This window comes from Zalophus californianus, chromosome 2 (genome assembly GCF_009762305.2).
Source record: "Zalophus californianus isolate mZalCal1 chromosome 2, mZalCal1.pri.v2, whole genome shotgun sequence".
Taxonomy (NCBI): Eukaryota; Metazoa; Chordata; class Mammalia; order Carnivora; family Otariidae; genus Zalophus; species Zalophus californianus.
Window position 1 is genome coordinate 87,123,319 of NC_045596.1, and position 27,888 is coordinate 87,151,206.

The following is a 27,888-nucleotide window of genomic DNA, read 5'->3' on the forward strand; positions in this document are numbered from 1 at the left end:
ATTGCAATCTTAAAACTGTCCCCTCAAATAAAGTCTGTTAATTAAACAAATCAAAGAGCAGTGACAGAAGTGACATCAGTAAAAATAACAGAGTAGATAACCCAAGGGCATTTCTCAACGGAGTTTTTTCATTTTTTTGTTTTTGTTTTTGTTTTTTTTTTTAAAGAACTAATAGGGCTCCTGGGTGGCTTAGTCACTTAGGCCTCTGACCCAGGTCATGATCTCATGGGTCGTGGGATCCAGCCCTGGGTCTCTGTGCTCTGCGGGGATTCTGCTTGAAGATTCTCTCCCTCTGCCCTTCCATCCCCCAACCCTCACATGCCCTCTCTCAAATAAATAAATAAATCTTTATAAATAATAATTTTTTTCCTAATCCTGCAATCATATGACAAGAGGGGCCATTGAAGCTATTTTGGAATATCTTGATTTACACAGCACATGTAACATATTGGATAATTTGAACCATTTCCTTCCCCACTCTGAAATTGTCATCTGTAGTTAACAACAGTATGGTTATTATTTCATCCCAACTTGTGTTTGAGATAATATGCTCACAATTGTCCCTGTGAGGCAGCTAGCAAATTAAGTAGCCAGGAAAACTGCTAAGGATAGGAAATAAATAATTTTGTATATCCAAACCACTACTGTAAAACATGGCTTGCTTAAATAAGAACAGATAAATTGTAGAGATAATGTTTCATATTTAAAATGAGTTAAAAATTTTATGAAGCTGAGTTTTTATTTGGTGTTCACTGAGAAAGGACTAACATGTAGGAAAAAAAAAGGAATGGCCAGTAGTTTACCTAACATCAGGTTTTTATCTAACACCAGGTATTGTCGTTACTGTAGTTAAAAATGAGCTTCCTAGAAAGTCAGAACTAAACTTCTGAAGATATTAGATTGGACCATTTGAAATTGCTGATATGGAAACTTACTTTATAAACAAATAACATATTCCCCTGTAATAGTAAAAAAGTACTAGATTTGGACTCCAAATTCCAGTTACTAACTTATATAACAATGAGCATTCCATAACATAACCATGCCTCAGTTATTTCAAGAGCAAAATGGAGATAATAATAAAATCTACTTAACATAGCTGTGATATTTATACAAGATAGAAAATTTTAAAAGCTTTATAAACCCTAAGTGATTCACAGCTATTATAGAGATTATTTACATTGCCGAAATTTTCTATTCAAAATTTTGCTTTAGAAATGAAGCTTACTGTAGGAGAATTAAAAATGTACAAACTTAGGTTTTGGTTTAAATAATGTTCCTCTGTGCCACTGTGTCCACAAAGGCCACCCTGTTTGTTTAATTGAATTGAACTAAAAGTGAGTTCTTACTATGGTTCAAAGTTTGGTATTAATTGTTGAGGCATCATAAAGATGAGTAATTGCTGAGAGTGTTGGAGAGGTGGCCCAGTCAGGGTGTGGTTCCCACAGAACACCTTGGGTATTCATTCATTTAAGGACCTTGACATGCCACATTCTTGGACTAAGTAAAAAACTTAATAAAAAAAAAATTAATATGAACAAAAGGACCCACCAGTTATTTAACTGTCTAGCAAAACAAAACTCAGCACTATTTAAAGGAAGATGATAAAATCCAGATACCTTTCAATGTATCTTTATCAATATCCACTGTATAATAAACAATAACTACATATGCAAAGCAGAAAAATATGATCTATAATCAAGAAATAGAAGTTCATGCAAATGGACCTATAAGATGATTCAGAATCGGAATTATTAGATAAGACTTTAAAGTAATTACTATAAATATGTTCAATGACTTAAAGGAAAATACTATAAAGTGAATGGACAGAGAATTGCAAACAATAAAAAAATTGAAATACTAGAACAGAAAAATACATTATTTGAGGTAGAAATTTACTGAAAGGTCTTAAAAGCAAGATAAAAAAAAAAGAACTATATTGAGGACAACACAGTCAATCTGCTAAAAACCAAAAATAGAGGAAATACAAATCTACAAGAAGGAATGAAGAGCACTGATAATGGAAAAATATGGTGGTAAAATACAAAAAAATGATCTTTTAGCTTCTTTTAATATGGTTAAAAAGTAACTAGCTATTTAAAATCAGAATAACAACAGTTTATCGTGAAGTTTATTACAAATGTAGATGTAAAATATATTAAAACAACACCAGAAAATATGGAAAGTAAATGGAATCACACTATTGCAAAGTTTTTACATTTTCTATAAAACTGTACAATGTTAACTCTGTGTAAACCATGGTAGGTCAAGGACACAGATCATAGTCCCTATAGCAATAACCAAAAGCAATTTAAAATGCAAAATAAAAAGTCAACAAAGGTATTAAGATGAAATGTCAAAATTATTTAGTTAACATAAAGAAGTCAGAAAAGGAAGAGGAGAAACACAAGCAAATGGGACAATTAGAGATATGCCCAACCATATTAAAGACAAGTGGACTAAACACTCTATTTAAAAGGAGTAAAATTTGGGTGCCTGGGTGGCTCAGATGGTTAAGCGTCTGCCTTCGGTTCATGTCATGATCCCAGGGTCCTGGGATCGAGTCCTGCATCGGGCTCCTTGCTCAGCAGGGAGTCTGCTTCTCCCTCTCCCTCTGCCTCTCCCCCTGCTTGTTCTCTCTCTGTCTCTCCCGCAAATGAATAAATAAAAATCTTTAAAAAAAAAAAGGAGTAAAATTTAAGACTGAATAAACACAGCAAATAATTGTATGCCTCAATTATATGTCTAACTATATGTCTAGACAACTATATGTCTGAAAGTAATACCTTTAAAATATTTTAAATATAAAATAGTTAAATTTAAAGTAACAGAATATAAGTATATATTTTAAATATTTCTAAATTTAAATACTTAAAGTCACAGATGGGTTGAAAATAAAATACAGAAAAAATACTATGTAAGAACAAAGCATGAGAAAGTTCATGTGATTATATTAATACCACACAAAACAGACTCTAAGACAGGAAATATTACTGAGATAAAGAGGCACATTTCATAATGATAAAAAGTTCATCCATCAAGATGACATAAAAATCCTAAGTGTATATGCATTTCATAAGAGAGCTTTAAAATATAAAAGCAAAAACTGATAGAATTAAGGTTGAAATAGATAAATCTGTAATAATAGCTAGAGAGTTTAATACTTCCCTCCAGGAATTTATAGAACAAAGAGAGGAAAAGCCTAGTTAGGGTAAAGAAGACCCAAACATTATTGTTGACTTATTTGACATTTATAAAGCACTACACTCAAAAAATTTAAATAAACATGATTTTAATGTGCACATGAAACATTTAACAAGATAGGTAATAGGTGTCACATAAAGTTTCAACAACAAAATTGAAATTTTGACCAAAAAAACCTACAAGGGAAATCAGTAATTATTCTTAAAGCAATAATAATGAAAAGACAGTATAACAAAATTTGTTGTATGCCTCAAAAGAAGTACTTAGGGGCAGTTACATTAGAAAAGATGAAAGTTATAAAATCAGTACTCTAAGTTTGGTCTTTAAGTAGCAAGAAAGAGAGGGCACATTAAACCTAAAGAAGACAGATGACAGAAGAGTTAAGACAAAAAAAAAAAAAGAAAGAAAGAAAAAAACCCAGAAAAACAATAATAAAAGTATAAAAGTTAAGTTAAATTAACAAGGAAAATATTAGTGCCATTGATAAACCCCAGCAGAATGATCAAGATAAAGAAGAGCAAATTATAAGTATATGGAATGAAAGGAGACATTACTACAGATATATCAGACAGTAAAACCATAACAATATGATATTATGAACAATTAAATACCAGCAAATTTGAAAGCAAATAAAATAGATAAATTCCTTGGAAAGCATAGTTTACCACAAACATAACTTGACACAAGAAGAAATAGGACAACCATGCGGTCACATATCTTTAAAGAAGTTAACTCTTTTTTTTTTTTTTAAGATTTTATTTATTTATTTGACAGAGAGAGACACAGTGAGAGAGGGAACACAAGCAGGGGGAGTGGGAGAGGGAGAAGCAGGCTTCCCGCGGAGCAGGGAGCCCGACGTAGGGCTCGATCCCAGGACCCTGGGATCATGACCTGAGCTGAAGGCAGACACTGAATGAATGAGCCACCCAGGTGCCCCTAAAGAAGTTAATTTTCCCACAAAGAAAACTACAGATGGAGATGGTTTCATTGGTGAAATTTATAAAATATTTAAAGAATTTCTAACAATCTTGCACAAATTCATTCTGAAGACAGAAAAAGAGGGAATACTCCCACTTGTTTTAAGACTATAACCTTAAGTAAACCTGACATAACCCAGTATAACTCTGATACAAAAATCTGAGAAAAATATATGAAAATTAAAACCCAGTATTTCTCATGAACATAGACATAGGTCCTTAACAAAATACTACTTAAGGGTGGTAGGTTGAATAAGGACCCCCAAGGATATATACATCCTAAGACTCAGAACCTATGAATATGTTCCACTATAGGCAAAAGAACCTTGAAATGTGAATAAGGATCTTGAGATGGGCAGATCATCATGAATTATCCAGGAGGATCCAATATAATCACAAGTAAACTTATAAGAAGGAGCATGAGTTTAGAGGAAGGAAATAGAAAGAGATGTGACAACATTATGCAGTGGGTGTTAAAGATGAAGGGGCCACAGACAAAAGAATACATGTGGACTCGAGAGGTTGGCAAAGAGGAAATGGATTTTTCCCTTCAGAGCCTCTATAAGGAACAAGCCCTCACAACACCTTTACTTTTGCCCAGACTGATTTTTAACTTCTGATCTCCAGTGTATAAATCATAAATTTGTGTTGTTTGTGGTAGTCTTTTACAGGAGCAATAGGAAACTAATACACAAGGGTATACTCTAAGTGTAAACTGTCTATTCACAATATTTTTTAATTTTCTTTTTTTCTTTCCCTCCCTCCCTCCCTCCTTCATTCCCTACCCATATCTTTTCAAATTAATGTTTTCAATTTCTTTGGGTAATACTCAGTAGTGGAATTACTGATCATATGGTATTTCTATTTTTAATTTTTTGAGGAACTTCCATACTGTTTTTCACATTGGCTGTGCCAATTTACATTCCTACCAGCACGACACTAGGGATCCTTTTTCTCTATATCCTTGCCAACACTTGTTATTGCCTGTCTTTTTGATTGCAGCCATTCTGACAGTGCAAGGTGATAATCTCCTTGTGGTTTTAATTTGTATTTCCCTGATGATTAATGATGTTGAGCATCTTTTCATGCATTTATTTGCTATCTGTATGTCTTCTTTGGAGAAAATGTCAATTCAGGTCCTTGGCCCATTTGTTAGTCAGATTATTTGTTTTTTATTTCAGTGTTGTTTTGTATAAACATTCTTTATATACTTTGGATATCAAACCCTTATTGGATACTTCATTTGTAAATATCTTCTCCCATTCAGTAGGTTGCCTTTCAGTTTTGTTGATGGTTTCCTTTGATGTGCAAAAGCTTTTTATTTTTTGTAGTCCCAATAGTTCATTTTTTGCTTTTGTTTCCCTTGCTTGAGGAGACATAATCTAAAAAAAATATTTCTATGGCTTATATCAAAGAAATTATTGCCTATGTTTCCTTCTAGGCATTTTATGGTTTCAGGTCTTACATTTAGGTCTTTTTTTTTTTTTTAATTCTGTTATGTTAATCACCATACAACATTAGTTTTTGATGTAGTGTTCCATGATTCATTGTTTGCGTATAACACCCAGTGCATTTAGGTCTTTAATCTATTTTGTGTTTGTTTTTGTGTATGGTGTAACAAAGTGACCCAGTTTTATTCTTTTGCATGTAGTAGTCCAGTTTTCCCAGCACCATTTATTGAAAAGACTGCTTTCCCATTGTATACTCTAGCCTCCTTTGTTGTAGATTAATTGACCATATAAGCCCATTTCTGGGCTCTCTATTCTGTTAAATTGATCTATATGTCTATTTCTGTGCCAGTACCATGCTGTTTTGATTACTACAGCTTTGTAGCATATCTTGAAATCTGGGATTGTGATATCTCTGGCTTTGTTCTTTTCTCTCAAGATTGCTTTGGCTATTTGAAGTCTTTTGTGGTTGCATACAAATTTTAGGATGATTTGTCCTAGCTCTGTGAAAAATGCTGTTGGTATTTTGATAGGGATTGCATTAAATCTGTAGATTGCTTTGGGTAGTATGGACATTTTAACAATATTAATCCTTCCAATCCATGAGCAGGGACTATTTTTCCATTTGTTTGTGTCATCTTCAATTTCTTCAATCAATATTTATCATTTTCAGAGTACAGGTCTTTCACCTCCTTGGTTAAGTTTATTCCTAGGTATTTTATTCTTTTTGGTGCAATTGTAAATGGGATTGTTTTCTTAATCTTTCTGCTACTTCCTTATTAGTGTATAGAGATACAATGGATTTCTGTGTATTAATTTTGTGTCCTGCAACTTTACTGAATTCGTTTATTACTTCTAATAGTTTTTCAGTGGAGTCTTTAGGGTTTTCTGAGTATAATATCATGTCTGCAAATAGTGACTGTTTAACTTCTTCCTTACCAATATAGACGTCTCTTATATTTGTTTCTCTTGTCTGATTACTGTTTCTAGGACTTCTAGTACTATGCTGAATAAACGTGGTGAGAGTGGACACCCTTGTTTTGTTCCTGACATCAAAAGAAAAGTTCTGTTTTTCATCATTGAGTATGATGTTAGCTGTAGGCTTTTCATAAATGGCCTTTATGATGTTGAGGTATGTTCCCTCTAAACCTACTTTGTTGAAAGTTTTTATCACGAATGGATGTTGAATTTTGTCAAATGCTTTTTCTGCATGTGTTGAGATGATCAGATGATTTTTATCCTCCATTTTGCTAATGTATCATGTTGACTGATCTGTGAATACTAAACCATCTCTGCATCCCTGAAATAAATCCTACTTGATTGTGGTGAATGATCCTTTTAGTATATTGTCGACTGTGGTTTGTTAATATTTTGTTGAGGATTTTTGCATCTATGTTCATCAGGGCTATAAGTAGGCAGTTTTTTCTTTTTTTTTTTTTGTGGTGTCTTTGTCTACTTTTAGTATCAAGGTAATGCTGGTCTTATAGAATGTATTTGGAGGCTTTCCCTCCTCTTCTAATTTTTTGGGATAGTTTAAGGAGAATAGGTATTAATTCTTCTTAAAATGTTTGGTAGAATTCACCTGTGAATCCACCTTGTCCTGGACTTTTTTCTTGGTAGTTTTGTTTTGTTTTGTTTTTTGTTTTGAGAGAGAGAGAGCGAGAATCTTAAGCAGGCTCTACACTTAGTGCAGAGCCTGAATGGGGCTCAATCTCATGACCCCGAGATCATGACCTGCGCCAAAATCAAGAGTCGGACACTTAACCGACTGAGCCACCCGAGTGCCTCTGTTGGTAGTTTTTTGACAAATAATTCAATTTTGTTACTAGTAACTGGTCTGTTCAGATTTTCTATTCCTCCCTGATTCAGTTTTGGAAGACTCAGTTTTTAGAAGTTTATCTCTATTCACAATATTTCTGATATATCAAATGTGAGGGATTTTCTCTTATACCAACAACCAATTCCCCAACTCTCTGGATACCAGCTGAATGTCCTACAATTTAATTAAATACTGAACAGTAACTACCCAGAATTTGCACAGACCCCACAAGTTAAGGGCTCAGTCCCACAAGACTGCCTCCATTTCAGATGCCAGTCACAAGTCCCAGATTGTCACCTATACTTCTGACCAACTGACTATAAATTGTGGGTCCCACAATCCATTTCTCAGGTTAATTTGCTATAACAGCTCACAGAACTCAGGGAAACACTTTACTTAAGTTTACCAGTTTATTATAAAGGATACAAATGAATAGCCAGATGAAGAGGCATATAGGGCAATATCCAGAAGGATCCTGAGTGTGGGAGCTTCTGTCCTTGTGAAGATGAGGTGAACCTCCCAGCAAGTGGATATGTTCACCAACCAAGAATCTCTCTGAACTCTTTAGGTATTTTTATAAAGGCTTCATCACATAGGCACGAGTGATTACTAACTCAATTTCCAGCTCCTCTCCTGTCCTAGGAGGATAGGGGATAGGGCTGAAAGTTCCAAGTTTCTAATCATGGCTTGGTCTTTCTGATTACCAGCTCTTATCCTGAAGTTCTCTAGGAGCCCACAAAGATTTATCTCATTAAAATAAACAGCTGCCCTATCACCTAGGAAAGTCCAAGGGATTTAGGACCTTTGAGTCAGGAACCAAAGTCAAGGACCAAATATTAGAATAAAAGATGCTCCTAGCATCTCTGTCATTCAGGTAATTACAAGTGTTTTAAGAACTATTGTCAGGAAGTGGGGGAAGAAACCAAATATATAGTTCTTATTCTGTCATACCTGGAAGTTTGAGGTTGGTTTAACAAAATGGACTATTAATTAATGCAATTCTTCAGATTAAGAGATAAGGGAGGAACACTATATGATTAACATGATAAATGCTGAAAAAAATGTGACAAAAATTCAATACTCATTGATCATAAAAACTCTCAACAAACTAGGAAAAGAAAGGAACTTCCTCAATCTGATAAAGGGCATTTATAAAAAATCTACAGCTAACATAAAGCTTAATGGTGAAACATCAAATGCTTTTTTTCCCCCTCCTAAGAGTGAACCAAGACAAGGATGTGTTTTCATCAATTCTATTCAATGTGGACTGAAGGTCCTAGTCAGTGCAATGAAGCAAGAAAAATAAAAGGAAGGCATAAAAATGGGAAAGGAAGAAATACAACTGTCTTTTTTCTCAGACAATACGGTTTTTTACATTTAGAAAAAAACCTAAGGAATCTACAAGACTATTAGAACTAGTAAATGAATTTAGCAAGTTTGAAGGCTATCATGGTTCAAAACTCAACTGAATTTCCATATATTAGTGACATAATTGGATAATAAATTTAAAAATTTGATGTACAATAGAATGAAAAGCATAAAATACCTAGGAATATGTTTAATAAAAAAATAAGCAAAATATCACACTTAAAACTGCAAGCATTGCTGAGAGAAATTAAAGAAGACCTAAATAAATGGAGATGTACCATGTTCATGGATTGAAAGGTTCAATATTGATAAAACTGCAAATGCAGTTTTATCTGCAATTGCAGTTTTATCAATCTGATCTATAGATATAGAATCCTATAAGGCAATCTTAATCAAACTAACACCAGCTTTGTTGCAGATTTTTTTGACGAAAACTCAGGCAATTTAATGGGGAAAGGAAAGCCTTTTCAACAAAAGGAACTGAAAAAACTGAATAAATATATGAGACAATAAATGAACCTCCATATCAAAATCATACCACACAATGAATTCAACTGAATCATAGACCAAAACATGAAAATTAAAATAAGCTTCTGGAAGAAAACTTAGGAGAATATCTTAATGATTTTGGAGTAGGTAAACTAGGTGAACATTTCTTAGGGAGGGTACACTATTTGAGGATTCTGGCTTCTGGATAAAAATCCGTAAATGATTTTTTAGGCTCAACCATAGGCAATTATAAATGCTTTACCTGGAGGCCTCATGAGAGAAGGCTGCCCTCTCACACCAGACTTGGTACAGCACACTGTACCAATGCACTGTAGTCTCTGAAGGCAGTTGCTGTCAAGGACTCAGATCTCCCTGGTTGACCATGCTATTACACATATCTACATTCCTAGTCTAGGCCCCAACACAGATGTCTTTTATCAGTTGCCTTTGGCAGAGGTCTTCTTCAGATACCTTTCAAAGACTTCTTTATCAGAGGAAGATGAACTTGAAGATATTTCCTCCACTCTAATTGAGTACTAAATACTTGTCTACTCCAATCTGTTTCCACTCCACCCTTCCCGGGCCTCCAGGTCCATTAGACTGCAGGAACATTTTGCTCCAGGCTCCCTTGGTAGTTAGACCTCCAGGTCTGTGCTGATCCACCTGACCCTCCACTATTCCATGTGGAAAAATAAAACATGGAGGAGTTGGTCCTTTCTTCTGTTTAGCTTCTTGCATATAGATTTGACTGTTTAATTTTGGCTTGTTTTCTTAATTGGCTACTACAACAGCTAGCTATCAGCCTGCTTGAGCTCAGTCCATCCCCTGACAATATAACCATAAAAGAAAAAAACTGATAAACTTTATTAAAATCAAAAGTATCAATTTATCAAAAGACACATTTGAGAAAACAGAAAGGCCAAGAACAGATAAAACTCATACACATTAATAGAACAGTGGTTGCTAACGGGGGAGTAGAGATTGACAGGGGAGTGACATGAAGGAATTTTCTAGGGTGATTCAAATATTCTATATCTTGAATAGGGTGTTGTTTACATAGATATTTATTACTGTCAAGATGTAATGAATTGTACAATTGACACCTATACATTTCACTGTCTATAAATCTTATATCAATTAAAAAATATGTTTAAATATTGAGAGAAACAAACAAAAAGAGGAAGCGAAGCACAAGGTCTTTGTATCTTCTTTTCCTATAAAGTTTTTTTGTGTAAAATTTTCAGTTGGACTAGAATGGAGAGGCTAGGTATGGAGTTATATTCCATTTGTTCAATTACGTAGCATCATTTATTATCTATTAAAAATTTTAGAACATTTGAATAATTTTATTAACATCCAAAACCATAAGGGTGATCTGCAACCTATTAATCTACCTATCTTAACCACAGATATTTTTGACACAAATTATTTATAAGAAGAAAGTGAGAAGTATTCTAAGTACTGATGTTCTAAGACATGAAAACATCTCAACAATAATATAGTAGAACTCTCACTGCTGAACAAACAACTATAAAGTTGCTTATCTTACTAACAGAAAACAAGATGAATGGAATAAAATATGCTTACTATGGAGCATTCTTTACAAGGTAAATCATAAGGACAGTACTCCCTGACATCCTCAGGCTGATAGAACTGCTATTACCATTTAACATACTGAGATGAAGTATATTATAGTGGGTAGAGAAGCACAGATTCAAGACCCAATAATCTTGAGTAACTCACAGATTCACATTTTAACATTGTTTGTAATGAGTATCATCTGTAGTCCAAGGAACACACAGATAGAATGTTATTACTAGAAAAGAGGATTCTTTTTTTTTTTTTTTTTTTTTGCATTCCCACCAACAGTGTGGGAGGGAGAAAAGAGGATTCTAAACATAAGAAATGTGCAGTGAGAGACCAATTTACTAAGATTTTGTAGGTGCTAAAGAGAGATAGCATCTGAAAATTCTCTCAGGACTTTGCCATGTAAATTATTGTGGTAAAGATCAATAGGTACTCTTTTACCATATTCTTGAACTTATCTCGGGCCACTTGCTCTCTTTTCATTCTTTGGAAACATAGCATTTTAGAAGTGTCCAATCCATTTTGCATGCTACATCCAGAATCATTTTTCTAAAATATAAATCTAATCATGTCATTTTTCTGTTTAACACTTTCCAATTGCATATGGAATAAATCCAAAATTCCTCAGCATATCATATAGGGTCCCATAATCAGTACTCTATTTCATCAATTTTTATTACCATCATCAGTGCTATTACCCTAGTCCATTCACTCCAATATCTTTATCTGTCATCCTACACTCTATTAGTATCCTACTTAAAGTTAGATGGTCATGCAGTTGCACACTTCTGTGTCATCCTTATGCTACGTTCTAAACCTCCAGTGCTTTTTCCTCATCCTCCTATGGGGCTGGTACTGTCTTATCCTTATGTTTATGACCTCAGTGCATAAAACTGTGTCTGTCATATAACTGTTTTCATTAGACATGTGTTGAATGAATGACTTAACTTATCTTAATGTCTCACAGAAAAGTGGTCAAAATTTCCTGACAACCAACTCATCCACTTTACATGCTTCACAGCTCAAAAACATTAAAGCAAAGTTGCTAAGTCTCATAGATCAATATTATTGAATGTTTCCCAAAAGTAAGTCTACTCTTGCCTTCCCTTTTTGTTCTAAACATGGTATTTTTCACAAGCCCACATTTACTGGGGTTTAACTTTACTGACACCATCATTTATCTATATAATATTTCTGGATGATTTGTCCTTGTTTTGTGCTCCTTTCACACTTCTTAGTTCAATTCAGATGGACACTATAGTGGAACAATATCAGATAGGATAGAATGAAGTATGACAGACATCATCCTGTAGTTGAGCTTAAAAGGCAGTAACCTTGGAAACACCAGTGGCCAATATCCAGTATTGGATGGCACTATGAAAAACTCAATATTTCTTCTAAAAATACCTTGCTGCTATTTTTAGACTGTATAAGAAATGTCAAATGTACTGCTTTCATATTTATCTCCCCTAGTACTACAATGACACACACAGCAATACATGTCAAGAACTTTTAGCAACATTTTCTAGCATCATTCGTACTTCCTCAGAAGGTAACATCCCACTATATAATCTATTACAAGGGAATAGAATTTGGGAATAATTATTGGCAAAAGTAGTATCTTTTTGCTATGTTCTCTCTTCAAGAATTAAAGAGTTAGTATAAAGTGATGGAAAGGAGGGAGAAAGGAGAGGGAACTTATAGAGATTGAATGTTACATGTTCTTTATGTATTTTTAAATTTTTAAAATATTAAATGCTACATATACTTTAAAAGAATAGTTACACATACTGTGTACTCAGTACTGGATTTTGTGTCAGGTATGTTATGTATATTATCTTTAGTGCTCGTCATAACACTAAAGCAGAAATTAATGTGCCAGAACTGGGATGTGAACCTACATCTATGTTATCTACAGACAGCTCTTACAGCAGGAGCACTGCACTGAAAGTTTCCCAGGTCACACAGGCAGTGTGTGGTGGAGCTAGGACTTAAACCCTTATCTGTCTTGACTGCAAAGCCTGTGCTGTCTATATACTATACTACACTGTCTCTGAGCAATGAAAGGAAATATTCTTCTTAGTCATAATATATACTCAACATAGAAGGCTTACTTGACTTCTTATGTAATTCCTCAATTGTTTTTGCTAACAAGGAGATCTATATGATTGATATCTACCTTAATAATTTATAGAAAGAGCCAAATGGGGTGATTGCTGCATTTATACCACCAATAGGAAAGCCTGTCATGATAGAATGGAAAAGTGAAAAAAAGCATAATAATGATGATAACATTAATAAAAATAATCACTTACATCGTTTTGCTTTGTGCCAGTACTGCTCTAGGTTGTTTAGATATATTTATTTAACACAACAACCTATGAGGTAGGTACTATTATCATTCTCATGTAATCAGAGTTAAGGAAACAAGGAGGTTAGGTCATGACCCTAAGGTCACACAGCTATAACTGGCAGAGCCAGGATCTGAAACCCAGGTGATCTGGTTCCACAGTCCATGCTCTTAACAACTAGAGCTACTGAGCGTCTCTTTGTAGAAAGAAACAACTAGAAAGGACAGCTAAAAAAAAAAAAAATGCAACCCTATTTTGTTCATAATGTTACCAACTGGGTGGTGTTTCCATTGTGTTACTGTCAATAGATGTTCTGAAGCAATCTGCTTCAGCAAAGAATTTAGTTAAATTTGCTGTTTGCTTATGCTTTTAAACTCAGTTGAATGGGGATTTCAGTAAAGTACAACATATTTAGTGAGTTCAGATCAATGTTTGATCCTATCCTGTCTTTATCTACAAATTTTGTCTCAAGAACTAAAGTGAAATTAGCCAATCCTTTTTCTGTAGACTTAAAAAGATTGTTTCTTTTAAATATGTTTCAAGCTTATGTCACGTAACTTTTGCTTAGAAAAGGCACGTTCAGTGTGTTTGTGTGTATTAATCTGGATTCACTTCTTAGGACTTCCCATGATCACTTCCAGTTCCTTCAAGCATCAAGTACAGTTAGGAAGCTCAACATCTTTTTAGATCTACTTAGGAAATACATCCCAAATAAATGTCCTTTGATTAAAAATAAAACATGGGTATACTTTAGGGCAAGGTCTATGTTTAGACCCCTTCTGTTTTTTTTAAGTCATATTTTTATTATAATTTCTTTCTTCCCCAACAGGAATTATATACAGTAACCAAGCAAATGATGAGCCAGAATAATGGCACTAAGGATCAAGGCAATTCACATCAATAGAAGGCATCCTATTTTCAAAGTAGGTAGAGTTTACCTTTTCAACGAGTCAGTCCTAACAAATGTATTCTTACTTTCTGATTTGAGAAGTAATAATTTTATTTTAATGGACAAGCAGAGTTACTGTTAATATGCCTATACAATCTGACAACAGATTCTTTCATCAGTATTTAACGGAACATTTATGTATGAAATTGGAAAGGCATTAAATTTGCTTGATTTCAAAATGCACAATCAGCATTTCTGATTTTATTTTAGAACTGACCCTAATTAATCATCCTCTGTTTAAGTTGGGAATGAGAGCAAAACATCGCAGGGTACAGACAGTGTTCCTAGTTTGTGAAACCAGCTTCTTTATTACTATTCAATGCCAAAAGAAAAAAAAAAACAGATAATTTGATTTTCAAGAGGAATCTCCCAGAAACAAATAATATAAGAACTGAACTATTATTTGTTCATATAAAAAAATAACAAGTTTGATAAGTTAGATGACGGTGATACTTTGAATTAGGGAGAAAGAAGGAAGGAGAAATTTTAAATAAATCCAAGCATTTTTGTTATTATTCCAAGCATTTTTGTTATTATTTTCCCAAAAGGATGAGGATTTTCAACAACAGACAGTGAAGTACCAAATATAGATCATCAACTAAAGATAAAAGTCAAGGGAGGTAGCAGTTTTCTTATTTCTCTTGAGAGTGCTTAATAAATATGTAATCTTAAGGTACCCTTTATTTTGAGGATTTATTTATTTTTTAATCGTTTTTTAAAATTTAAATTCAATTAATTAACATATAATGTATTATTAGTTTCAAGAGAGAGGTCAGTGATTCACCAGTCTTATATAATACCCAGTGCTCATTACATCACACGCCCTCCATTCTTTTGTTGTTTTTTAGGCAAATTTATCTCTTGGATAACTTTAAGTGCATTTATTATCAGCAGTCACTTGTACCTGCCTAAAACTATGAACAACAATAAACTCAGCAGAAGGGCTGGAACTAATGAAATGCTGTTTGAAGAAAGTAGAATTTTTCTACCTGAAAAAAATTTTGGTTTCTGCAAAAATATAGTTTAGTTTTTTAGTTCCACAGATTGTTATATCTTAGGTAATCACATTACTTTCATCTTTGCAACCACAGCAGCAAAGCTTAGACTGTGGTTGTATTTCCTATTTCCACACTTAGCTTTTAACACCTAGATTTACAAACTCTTCACTTGTGAATATAATATATAGCTTAACTTACTATCCCACACTGTATGACATGGAATTTCCTAGGACTGTTATGTGCCCTCCCAAGGGCACAGCATTTCCTTTCCTCAAACTGTCAAATGGTTAGTAAGCAGCTATGGATAGGAGAGAGCAAAGTTCCATGTGGATTACATCTTTGTGAAAATATAGATTCTTAAACACCTAACCAAGTAGCCTATTGACTCTATCAGCTGAAGATAAACAGGCCTGTCCCAAGATTGAAGGCAAATATGTTACTGCCCCCAGTTCTTTTACCCTTTTGGTGGCATCACTGACTTGAAAGTAAACCACAGCCATCTAGTATGACCCAAGTTTGTACCTACAATGCTGGAACAGCAGATGTGGCAGTATATGAGTGAGAGAGAATCCAGAGAAAGAAGTCAAGGCTCAAGAAGAGATTTTGAAATCTTGGATGATTATTTTTGCAAATTGCTATAAGACTGCCTCTTTATCTTATAATTACATTTCATTTAGTGATTCTATTCATTTATATCTGTACCTGGTAAATCAGAGAAGAGAAGAATGCACTCATTAAAGCCATTAGCCAAAAGCCGGTCCCGTAGCTGCTGGAGAATTGCTACTCCAATACAGAATGGGAAAGAAGAATTCCCAAGGAGTAAGGTATCCCAGAGGTGGAAAATTTTGTGCAGTGGAAATACATCTGTAAAATAACAAAATATAAATATATTAATTAAAATAAACAAAATAAATTAAAACAATAACAAACTGTTTTACTAGACATATGACAAATGCCTTATGGTCAAAACTGTTGAAGAACAAATACTACCAAACTGTTTTTATAAAATGTTTATTCGGTTTTATAAAATTTTTATAAACACTACTTTTGGTTTTGGCTTCATAAAATGTTTATAGAACTGTTTTCATACAATATTTATTGCTTCCTAAGGCATCTTTAAAATTTGATAATCAGATTGGTCAAATAGATGACATTTTCTAACCTCCATCATCAATCCTGGTATAGTTGTTTCATTATATTTTTTCCTAGAATTTTCTTGTTACACTGTTCTCATAAATTTATTTACCTAGATGAAATTTAGTCCTGTTTTAGGTTGAGTATTGTTACATTTTTATTATGCATTCTAAATAATTGCTTTATTAAGTTCCCATAAAAATTTTATCCCATTTTTTGCAACTTTAGTTTTTACACTTAATGATATTGTGGATATCCTTCCAGGCCAATGCATACAGATCTACTCTAAATATAGTATTCCATTTGTCATTTGTACCCATTTAAGCAGAATGTTCACCATATTAATACCTGTAATCGATTAAACTATTATATATCCACATAATCTATTTCTAGAGGAATTCCATTTTGAAAATAGCAAAAGTATTAGTTATTAGAGGATCTCTAAAAATTGAGTCTCACTTGGTTTGTAAAAGTTGCCTTCCAAAAAACTCTATGTAAGTACTATAGTTAATGTTAATTTCTTTTTCATTAGAGGGCAGAGATTGTATGAATGTCATGACATGTAAGATAGGCATCCTATACATCACCATGCAACACTCATCCTATGCAATACTCTTTTTGATATTCATCAGTCAAAACAATTCAAATTTCTCCCTACCCAACTCTATTACATTAGAATTACATAAGGATGTTTATGTAATTATATGTTTAATATCACTGTAACTATAATATACTGAGGAAGAATGGAGCTGTCCTTTTACTAATACGATATTGAAAGAAAAGGGAAAATGATACTTACGAGTAAACATGGTGAGAAACCAAGGGATGGCATAGAGCTATGGGTGGAAGAGGAAAGGGGTTCCAGGGATGGATAAAGAAGAAATAAAATATAATTACAATGATTACTAATAAACTGAATGTAAAAAATATTCGATGCTTTGGTCTACTCCACTGATTAAAATAAAGTGAATGTCAATAATTATAATTATTACCACAAATACTCTTTTAAATAATATTATCTCTTACAAATGCTGCAGATGATGCTCTTGCCAAGGATTATTCCACAGAATGTCTTCATTTCATCAAAGAAAATACTCAAGACGATGTCTAACCTAAACACAATATTAGCAAGCCAATTCCAAGGGTATACTTTCAGATTTTTACAAAAATATTTCTGGGATTTTAATGGTCCTTATCAGTATGGAATTACCTTTAGTATTTTTGGAGAATTGATAAGATGGTATTTGAAAAATGTCCAAAATGTCTCATAAAAAGGTACTATGAAACATATGCTTTCTATTACCACCCTCTAAATTAATAGGAAACTTCATAACAGAATAAAAGTAATGAGATCCTGAAATGAAATGGGTCTTCAGCTGAATGACAAATTTATTTTCCTAAGTTTACTGTCTAGGAATGAAAATAAATACACACACACACACACACAGACACACACACACACACACTTGTACACATACTTTCAATTAATTTTTTGACATTTTAAAAGTGAGAAATCATTCCTAATTTCTAAAAGTAGAGTAAAATCTCCTTTGTCAGTAGCAGGTATCAAAAATCAATAATAATTTATAGAAAAACCTGAAAAAGCTCTAATTTTATTTCATTTTGGGTATCAATGCAGTCTACCATTAGACAAAGATTTCTGTACTACCTTTAGGGTTTAAATACTCTTTCAGCATTTATCAATTATGAATTTATGAGTAGAGTTGCACATGTCTTTGCATAGCACACTACTGAGTATTTATGCCATCAAAATGCTGGTCAAGAACCCTAGGTATAATTATACAGTACCTTAAAATCTAAGTACTGTATGTGAAATAAAGCTCATTGCTCTCCACAAGATCATTTATATACATTGACACATAGACAGTTCTTTCAAGTGACATTATAAAAGGGAAAACTGAAAAGTACATAGGTATGTGACTTTACTGTAAAAAGTATGGATTGTAGAAAACAATAAAATATAACAAAATCCAAACTCTTCTGCTTAATTTAAGTTTAAAAATAGTAAATATATGTTTCATCACTATTTTTTAGTTTTCCTTTCTTTAAAGGACATGACATAAATTATATTACAATACCTCTACCCTCCTGATCAAAGCCAATTATTTGCCATTAGGAATCTTAACTGAATTACTTCAGTAACAAGCTAACAATCTGTTTTCCCACAGAGTGAAGAGGGCATTGTATGAGGAAACTACACAAAGTAGGGAAGGAATCACTTCAAAAGATCAGAGGGAAAACTTGCCAGGCTCACACAAAGGCAGGAATAGTTCATCTTACCAACAGTCAGAATAAAAAAACAAACTAATAAACAAACAAAAAACCTATAATAAACAAATAATTGGGTAGAGCACTCAAAAGAGTATTGCCTTAGTAATATTAGCAAAATTATGCTTCCAAATTATGCTGCTGTGGTCTTACTTAATAAACCTTAGAAGCAGGCTTTGAAAGGATCAAATTGTTTCTTTTTTTTCCAAAGATTTTTATTTATTTATTTGAGAGAGAGAATAAGAGAGAGAGAGAGAGCGATCATGAGAGGCAGTAGGGTCAGAGGGAGAAGCAGACTCCCTGCTGAGCAGGGAGCCTGATGGGGGACTCGATGACTCCAGGATCATGACCTGAGTTGAAGGCAGTCGCTTAACCAACTGAGCCACCCAGGAGCCCCTGAAAGGATCAAATTGTTTCAATGTTAGTTAGTTACATCCCAAAATAAAGCTCAAGAATATTTATAAGAATATAAAAATATCCAATATTCAACAAGGTAAAATTCATAATGTCTGGAATCTAATAAAAAAATATACCAGTAGTAAAAAGTAGCAGAAAAAAGTGATCCATAATGAGGAGAAAAATAATTCAATCAAAATGCACACAGAACTGACATGTTTGTAATACCAGGCAATGATGTTAAGATACTTTTTATAACTGTATTTCATAGTTCAAAAAGCTAAGGAGGTTCATGTTAAGTAGAGACATGGCAGATGCCAAAAAAAAAAAAACCAAAAAAATCAAACTTTTAGAGATGAAAAGTAGGATGTTTGAGATAAAAAAAATATACTGGATGGGATTTAAGAGCAGATCAGACACTGCAGATGAAAAAATTAGTGAACTTGAAAACAATGAAATAGAAAGTACCCAAAATGAAACAAAGGAAAAGGACAAAAACAAACAAACAAACAAACAAAAAACCAAAAAACAGCCCTGAGCATCTGTGAGCAACTTCAATCAGCTAAATATATATGTTATTAGAGATACGAAATGAGAGAGAGAAAATATGAACGGGGACAGAAAAAATATTTGAAGAAATAATAGCTTGAACATTTTCCAAATTTGGTGAAAACTAAAAACTAATAGGATCCAATAATCTCAAGTTGCCCAAACACAAAACCCATGAAGAAAACCACACTAAGGCACATCATATTCAAATTCCTCAAAATCAGTGGTAAAGAGAAAAATCTTATACAGCATAGCTAGGGAAACACACACACACACACACACACACACACACACACACACACACACACATTATGTAAGAGCATCAATGAGAAGATTCTTCTCAAAAAATGTTTTGTCAGTGCCCAATAAATGACAGTGTAGTAACATTTTTAAAGTATTAAAAAAAATCTATGTAGAATTGTATGCTCAGCAAAAATATCTTTTGAAGACAAAAGGTAAAATAAAGACTCTTTCACACACATGGAAACTGAAAAAATTCGTCACCAGCAGTCCTATACTACAAGAAATACTGAAGAAGTCTTCCAGGCAGAAAGGAAATGATACCAGATGGAAATCTAGATCTACACAGAATGAAGAGACATACAGGATTGTAAATGTGTATGTGGTTGAATATAAGACTTTTATTTTTAAAAAATCTTTAAAAATAGTAATTTCTTTAAAGCAAAAATAGTAATTTATTGTGGGGTTTTATAACATGTAGAAATAAAATTTAGGACAACTATAACACAAATACTGGGAGGGGAAAATGGAAGTATATATTATAAAGTATTTGTACTATCTGTGAAGTGGTATAATATAACTTGAAAGCAAATGGTGGTAAGTTAAAGAATTATAATATAAACCAGAATTTCTTCATCACTATTCACATTTTAGGTTAGATAACTTTTGGTTGGGAATGTCCTTTGCATTTTCAGATTATTGCAGCAATCCAGCCTCCACCCACTAGATACCAGTAGTATTCACCCAGTTTTGTCAAAAATGTCTTTAGACATTGCCAAAAACCCCTGGGAGGCAAAACTGCCTGTTTGAAGACCACTGTATAAATTCTAAGGAAATCAATAAGAAAACACAACAGAGTCATAGCTAACATGTCAACAAAGGAGAGAAAATGAAATCACAGAAAAAAAATCCAATGAATTAAAAGAAGACAGATAAAAAGGAAAAGGAAAACAAAGAATTGATGAGACAAAGAGAATAAAAAGAGCAAATGGTAGATTTAAAGGCAACCATATCAATAATCACCAAAAAAGTAAATGGTTCTTGTAATGGTTGATTTTATGTTCAACTTGACTGATATGGGGTGTCCAGTTCTTAGTTAAACACTATTCTGGTTGTGTCTTTGAGGGTGTTTCTGGATAAGATCAACATGTGAATCAGTAGACTTAATAAAGCAGATTGTTCTCCCTATGTGAGTGGGCCTTATGCAATTTGCTGGAGGTCTAAACAGAACAGAAGTAATACTTCTATTAGTAATATTAATAGAAGACAGAGTAAGGGAGAATTCACTCTCTGCCTGATGGATAGGATACAGCAGTGAACAAAACATAGGTCCAGCCTGTAAGGAGCTTACAGTTCATTAAGGGCAGTAGATGTTCATTACATATTCTCTCAATTCATTCCATTTAGGTTCTTGCCTCCACCTCACCACCAAAACTGCTCTAACCTTCATCATAAAAGATTGCCCTGTTGCTAAATCTAATAGCCAATTCTCCTTCTCAATTCTTCTTTAGCAGTCATCAGGGTTTACCATAGTTAACTACTCTTACCTTCTCAACCCACCTCTCCAATTTGACTTCCAAGATACCACATTCATCTACTTTTCTTGACCCTTCTGATTGTTGCTCCATCTCCTTTGTTGGTTCTTCTTCATCTCCCTGACTTAAATATTGGCATCCCTTATTTTCAGTCCTTGGACTTTTCCTCTTCTATTTTTCTCCAAATGATTATATACAGTGTGAGGACTCCCCCATTTTTATAGCTCTATCCCAGACCTCTCCCCTGAAATCCAAACTACATGTCTAAATGCCAGCTTGACATTTCCACTTGTATGTCTAACAGATATACATAACATGTCCCAAACTAGCTCCTGAGACTACTTCAAAAATTTGTGCTCCAAGTATAGTCTTCCAAATCTTAGTAAAGAGCAACTCTGTTCTTCTAATTGCTCAGGTAAAAAATTCTGGAATCATTCTTAACTTCTCTTTCTCCTACATTGTACATTTGCCACTAGCAATCCTGCTGCCTCTACCTTCAAAATTATTCCAGAATGTAAAAACTGGTTACCACCCCTACCACTAATTTCCTGATTCAAGACACTCTTGCCTAGATTATTATAATAGTGCATGACTAACCTTTTTAAATTCCATCTTTGTTCTTCCTTGGGTTTCTCTTACCATAGCAGCCAGAATGATCTTGTTAAAATGTTTAGATCAGAACATATCATTCCTCTGGTCAACAGTATCCAGTGGCTTTCTAACACTGTAAAAGCTGAAGTCTTAACTATGAAATCTGGTTTGATGTAAAATCTGGTCCTATTTGACTCTCATCTCCTTGTTCATTGAGCTCCAGTCACATCGGTCTCCTGGCTGCTCTTTCAACATCCCTGGCATGCTTACACCTCAGGGCTTTAGCACTTGCTATTGCTTCTGCTTCAATTGCTCTTTTCCTTAGTTCCTTAAGGCATTTATTGAAGTCACTTTTTCCATGAGGCTTTCCCTGACTTCGTTCCTTTCTCTTTTCTTCCTCCCTTCCCTTCCCATCCCTTCCCTTCCCCTTCCTTTTCTGTTCTCCTTCCTCCCTCCCTCCCTCCCTTCCTCCTCCCCACCCTTTCTCTCCTCTCCCTCAAATTTTTAATTCCAGTTAGTTAACAGTGTTATATTAGTTTCAGGTGTACAATATAGTGATTCAACACTTCCATGCATCACCTGGTGTTCATCACAACACGTGCTCTCCTTAACCCCCATCCCTTATTTAACCCATCCCCCCAATCCCTTCGCCTGACTCTGTTATTAAAAATTCAAATTCCTCTACATCTGAGTACTTTACATTCATGTCCCTACTTTAGTTTTTTTTCCCTCTGTAGTACTTACCACTACCCAACATATCACATAGTATATTTATCTTTTTTATTGTCTATCCCCCACTAGAATATAAATTCAATGGGGGCAGAGATTTTGTGTTTGTTTGTTTTTCATTGACATACCCATGGCCTAGGAAAAAGGGCAGCACATAATAGGCACTCAAATATTTGTTGAAAGAAAGAACAAAATATATAATGAAGATAACTGAAAGGATAGATTAAAAGATCCAAATATGAGATTATATACTTTCTTGAGAAGTTTTCAATAAATATGAAATAATGAGAAATTAGCTAATCTTCCTTGGGTTTTATATATCCTTCATATTAAATAGTGGAAAGTATTTAAACAACACCAAATTTAAAATTCTGAATTATATACTTATACTTTGACAACAATTATAAAAAGTTATTAGAAAAAAGTGAAATGAAGCATATTCTAATATTTGAAAAGTAGTAATTCAAGTTGAAAACATTTCTTTAATACATAATAACTCCTAGGTGCTCACCAGCACCAGTCATCTCTTACCAACTAAAGTCAGGTAAATAAATAGTTAATATACTCTGTGAAATAGTAGTGCCTGTTATTTATTCTTTCTTTATTTCTTCCTTTTAAAATTTTAACTGATATTTTAATCTTAAATAATTTCTTAGGATATTGGTACATCTTCATAATGCAGTCTAATATATGAGAAAGACAGCAGTATAAGATAATTTTGAATACTAGGCTGGTTCAGATTTTAATTTAAAAAATAGCAATTAAATAATGAAATATTTTATTGCAAATATAAAAAATATACAAAATTAGTCTTATTAAATTAGAAATATCATTAGCTTTTATTGACTTAAAGATGGAAACTGAAATCCAATGAAAAAAAAATCATACATGCTTTAGTTATTTTCTCTAGATCATTGTATTATTTTGCTTTATTTGGCCTAGTGGTAGTCTACCAAGAGTCAGCTGAGTAAATACTGCCCCCTAGCTATAGCAAGAAAGAATAGTGATATTTAGCATTTCAGGACATCTTTACAGATGGTCTAGTAATATGAAAATTACAACTATCAAAAGGAAAAACAAAGGCCGGGAGCTCATTAACTTGATTTTAAAAAGTAGGAAATTATGGCTTAAATAGCTGTAAAAGTATACGAATGTAAAAGATTAAAAACAGGAAATATTTCTTATAAACTCTGGATGAATCTTCTGTCAAATGTATATTTATTTACATATTGCACATTGTCTCCCCTATTAATATTTTTAGTTTTTATTTTTACTTATTTTATGTATTATAAAAATTGTTATTTTCATTATATTTTAAATAATACAATTATTATTGTTATTATAAAAGGGAGTCCCTTCTAGTTGACTTTCTTAATCTAGTTTCTTATGAGCATATTGTATTTTTTGTTTGCCTTAAGTCAGAAATATGTTTACATTTAAGTTACCTCTATAAAATACACGTTGACCATTAGTCTGATGCCTCATAATGACTCTCTGCATTAGGGAAATAAATATCTAGCCACTCAAGAAAGAATGCTTAAAAACTAGCAGGTTTTTGTTGTTGTTTAGCAGTGGTAGATACTTTCACATATTTTCTTGAAACTCTAGACTTTGTGATCTGGTAGTTATATATCTCTTTAAACCTTTAGGTTTAGGTGAAGATTAGTTAATGGATCTAAAACACCTGGCAGAGGATGTATCAGACATCAGTATAGGAATTACAATGATCATTTATTACAGTCCAGAAACTTTTGTAATAAAAAATGTATTTTAACAACCCAAAGGGCTGAGGTCTTATGAAGCCATCTAACAAAAGATTCACACACTCTGGAATAAGGAGTGCAGGAGTGGAAGGTAAGGAGAAGGGAACCCTAAGCCCTGGGAACTGTACATGTTTTACAGGTTGGGGTAGACTCAATAAAGGTGAGGCATAGTCTAAGAAGGCTAAAGCATTTACCCTCCTGTTGGCTCTCAGAATCAATATTCCTCAGTCCCATGACAGCTACTTTCAGTTCATAAAATTTCAAATTTTCTTATATCAATTCTGTTTCTTCTATTTTCCAAATTCTTCTATTTTCCAAATTCTACTTTATTTTGTCTGTCTGACTTAACTATCATCCTCTTAGCTACATATAGTATAACAAAGTTTGCTACCAAAGAAAATTCCTGAAAATCAAGAAAATGCTCCACAAGATTTGCATTGTTCCATTGTGCCACTCATTTTCAAAAGACCATTATCTCCTTCAACAACGAAAAAAATGATGCTTTATGCTAAATCAGGGTAAATTCAATAGAATAGGAAATTCAGTAGAATGGGAAAGGGTTTCACATAAACAAAAAAATATATATAGTAAAAGCAAAAGCAGTACTAAACAGCTCTCCTTCTTTAACAGTATTCCCCATCTTCTATCTTTTCAGAATTATGGGGAAACACCTTCTAAGAACAAAATCTACCTTTACTTCCATAACCACCTTTACGGAACAATAATCAAGAGATGAAAATTATAAATCTATAAGATAAAGAGTGATTCACGGAGCAACTCTTTAGGATATCTTAAATAGAAAAAAAATTACATTCTGAAATTGTGAACCAGTAAACTTTAAGCAAAAGATTGTTCCTAAAACAAAGCAATCAGTATTACTGCATTCTCATATATGAAAACAATTATGCTAGGTACTGTGGCAGATACAAAGAAATGTAAACACTTGGCTCATATATATGAAAAGATAGATAAAATAAAGTAGTATGGAATATGGTGCTATTGAACCAATACCATCTAGACTCCTTTCTAGGGCTTGAAGTCAAACTTAAATTTCCAGGGTATGTATTCCCTGTTCTTTGACAATCAGAAAGTTTTATCTATATCTAAATCATCTGGCATTCTCTGGTAGATTATTGATGATGGATTCCCCCAATGATAATGCAAGTTTATTTATTTATTTTTAACTATCCTGGGAATTTGTTTGGTTTGAGACTTGAAACTACTAAGAATCTAAGTCTTCTTTCCTTATCTAATGTGCTCACACTGAATTATTACTATTTTTTATAAAGTATTTTCACAGATTTCAACTTATCTAAGGCTCACAGAGTCCTGTGGGTACTCAAGGTAGACATTATTTTCCCCAGTTTATTAATCAGCCACCTGAGGCTGGAAGTCAGTCACTATGCCACAGTCACAGGTATATAATTTTTTAAAGCAGGCACTAGACTCCAGGACTTCTGACTGCCTATTGTTCTTTATACTATACAAGGATGGTAGAGAAGACAAAAATAAGTTGGGTTTTAAGTATTTTTTTTCTACATAACTTATTAATATTACACTGTATACTCTAAATTGTAGGTAAATTACCTCCCATACTTACTGTGAACACAACCAAAAAGTTGGATCATTTCAGATCCAGATCAGATCCTTCCAGAGGAACACTGATACAGAACTTTCTGTGATGAAGGAAATGTTCTACAGTTGTTTAAAAAAAGTTTTTTAAGCCTCAAATACTAATACCCCCAAATAATAATTAATATATGATAAACATTTCTCTTGATATATTTCTGTATTTATATAAAATTTTAGATAAAAATATTCATAGCAAAACCTGGATCATATTACACTTGCTACTTTATGAAGTACTAGATATAAAACTTACAAGTGAATAAAACAGAAAATTTGTTACTTTAAGAGATATTAGTTTCTGAAGATCTAGTTAAAGTTGCTAAAAAAAGAACAGAAAAAAACTTTTAAACTATACTTTCAAGCTTAAGTATTACCTATTGATTACCTGTTTTGAAAGATGACAAAATTACTACACTTATACTCTCTATCCCTTCTCTAATACCTCAATTTTATATACTATTTTTACATTATTAAGGTTTATAACATTTAAATTCTGTATCATCACATAATTAACACAGTTGTTTAGTATTAATCCTTCATTTAAATGGAGTAACCAGTTCCTCGAGTTGCTAGTTTTATTTAACTCTTTCTTGGTTGGATTTCATCATCATTTTAATTTTAATTTCTCTAAAAGAAGATCCTGGGGGTTGTATTTCCTAAATTCTTGGATGCTTAAGAATGTATATACTGTACACCTAAAGCCAATGGCACATTTTGTGTCAACTATACTTGAATAAAATTTAATTTTTAATTTTTTAATTTTTTTTAAGATTTTATTTATTTATTTGAGAGAGAGTGAGTTAGAGAGTATCAGAGCACAAGCCAGGGGAGAGGCAGAGGAGAGGGAGAAGCAGACTCCCCACTGAGCAGAGAGCCTAACATGGGGCTCAATCCCAGAACCCTTGGCTGAAGGCAGACACTTGACCAATTGAACTACCCAGATACCCCTAAATTTTTTTTTAAGTGCATGTCTGCTAAAAGAAAACCTGCATGTCTACTACATTTGTATTTGAAGGATAACTTGGCTATTATGAAATTTCCCAGTTAACTTTTGTTCTTTTTTTTTAAAGATTTTATTTATTTATTCATGAGAGACAGAGGGGGGGAGAGAGAGAGAGAGAGAGAGAGAAGCAGGCTCCCAAGGAGCAGGAAACCCGATGCGGGACTCGATCCCAGGACCCTGGGATCATGACCTGAGCTGAAGGCAGACGCTTAACCATCTGAGCCACCCAGGCGCCCCTTTTGTTCTCTTGAAATTTTATACATAATTCTCCATGAGTGTTGCTATGAATTTTATCTGAAATTCCCTTTGCAATTACTTAGGTATACTTATCCTTTTCCATTTTATTCTGTATGATTTCCTCAAAATTATTTGTTATGTCATTAAGTGGGTTTATACTTTCATTCCAGTTTTCACTATTTTAATGAGACTCATTAATATAATATTCTCAAATTTCCCTGGGCTTTATCAGTTCACTTTTTATCTCCTTTTGTTAATCTATATTTTTTGAGCTCTTTATTCTCTTGATTGAGCTCATTTTTATTTTTATTATATTTTTAAGTTTTTATTTAAATTCCAGTTACCATATAGTGTAATATTAGTTTTAGGTGGCTCACTTTTTATAAAGATGTATTTAGTTATTTGAGAGAGAGTGTGTGCACGACAGCAGGGGTGGGGTGGGGCTGGGGGGCGGGGCAGAAAGAGGGGGAGGGAAGCAGATTCCCTGCTGAGCGTGGAACCCCATGACACCGGGCTCAATCCCACAACCCTGAGATCATGACCTGAGCTGAAACCAAGAGAACCAACTGACTGAGCCATCCAGGAGCCCCAACAGGTGGCTCA

General features: G+C 33.4%; 1 protein-coding gene across 3 annotated transcripts in view; it reads right to left on the reverse strand.

The window, feature by feature from the left end:
- Nucleotides 1-27,888, reverse strand: part of TBCK (TBC1 domain containing kinase) — a 237,560-nt gene that overhangs the window by 98,146 nt on the left and 111,526 nt on the right. For all 3 annotated transcript variants that reach the window (XR_003520644.2, XM_027598076.2, XM_027598077.2), the window contains exons 21-22: nt 17,124-17,160; nt 15,893-16,054 (exon numbers count right to left, since the gene is read on the reverse strand). Coding sequence is in view for 2 of the 3 variants with exons in the window: in XM_027598076.2 (XP_027453877.1) it covers nt 15,893-16,054; nt 17,124-17,160 (199 nt within the window). In the remaining variant the exon portion in view is untranslated. The remainder of the gene's footprint in view (nt 1-15,892; nt 16,055-17,123; nt 17,161-27,888) is intronic.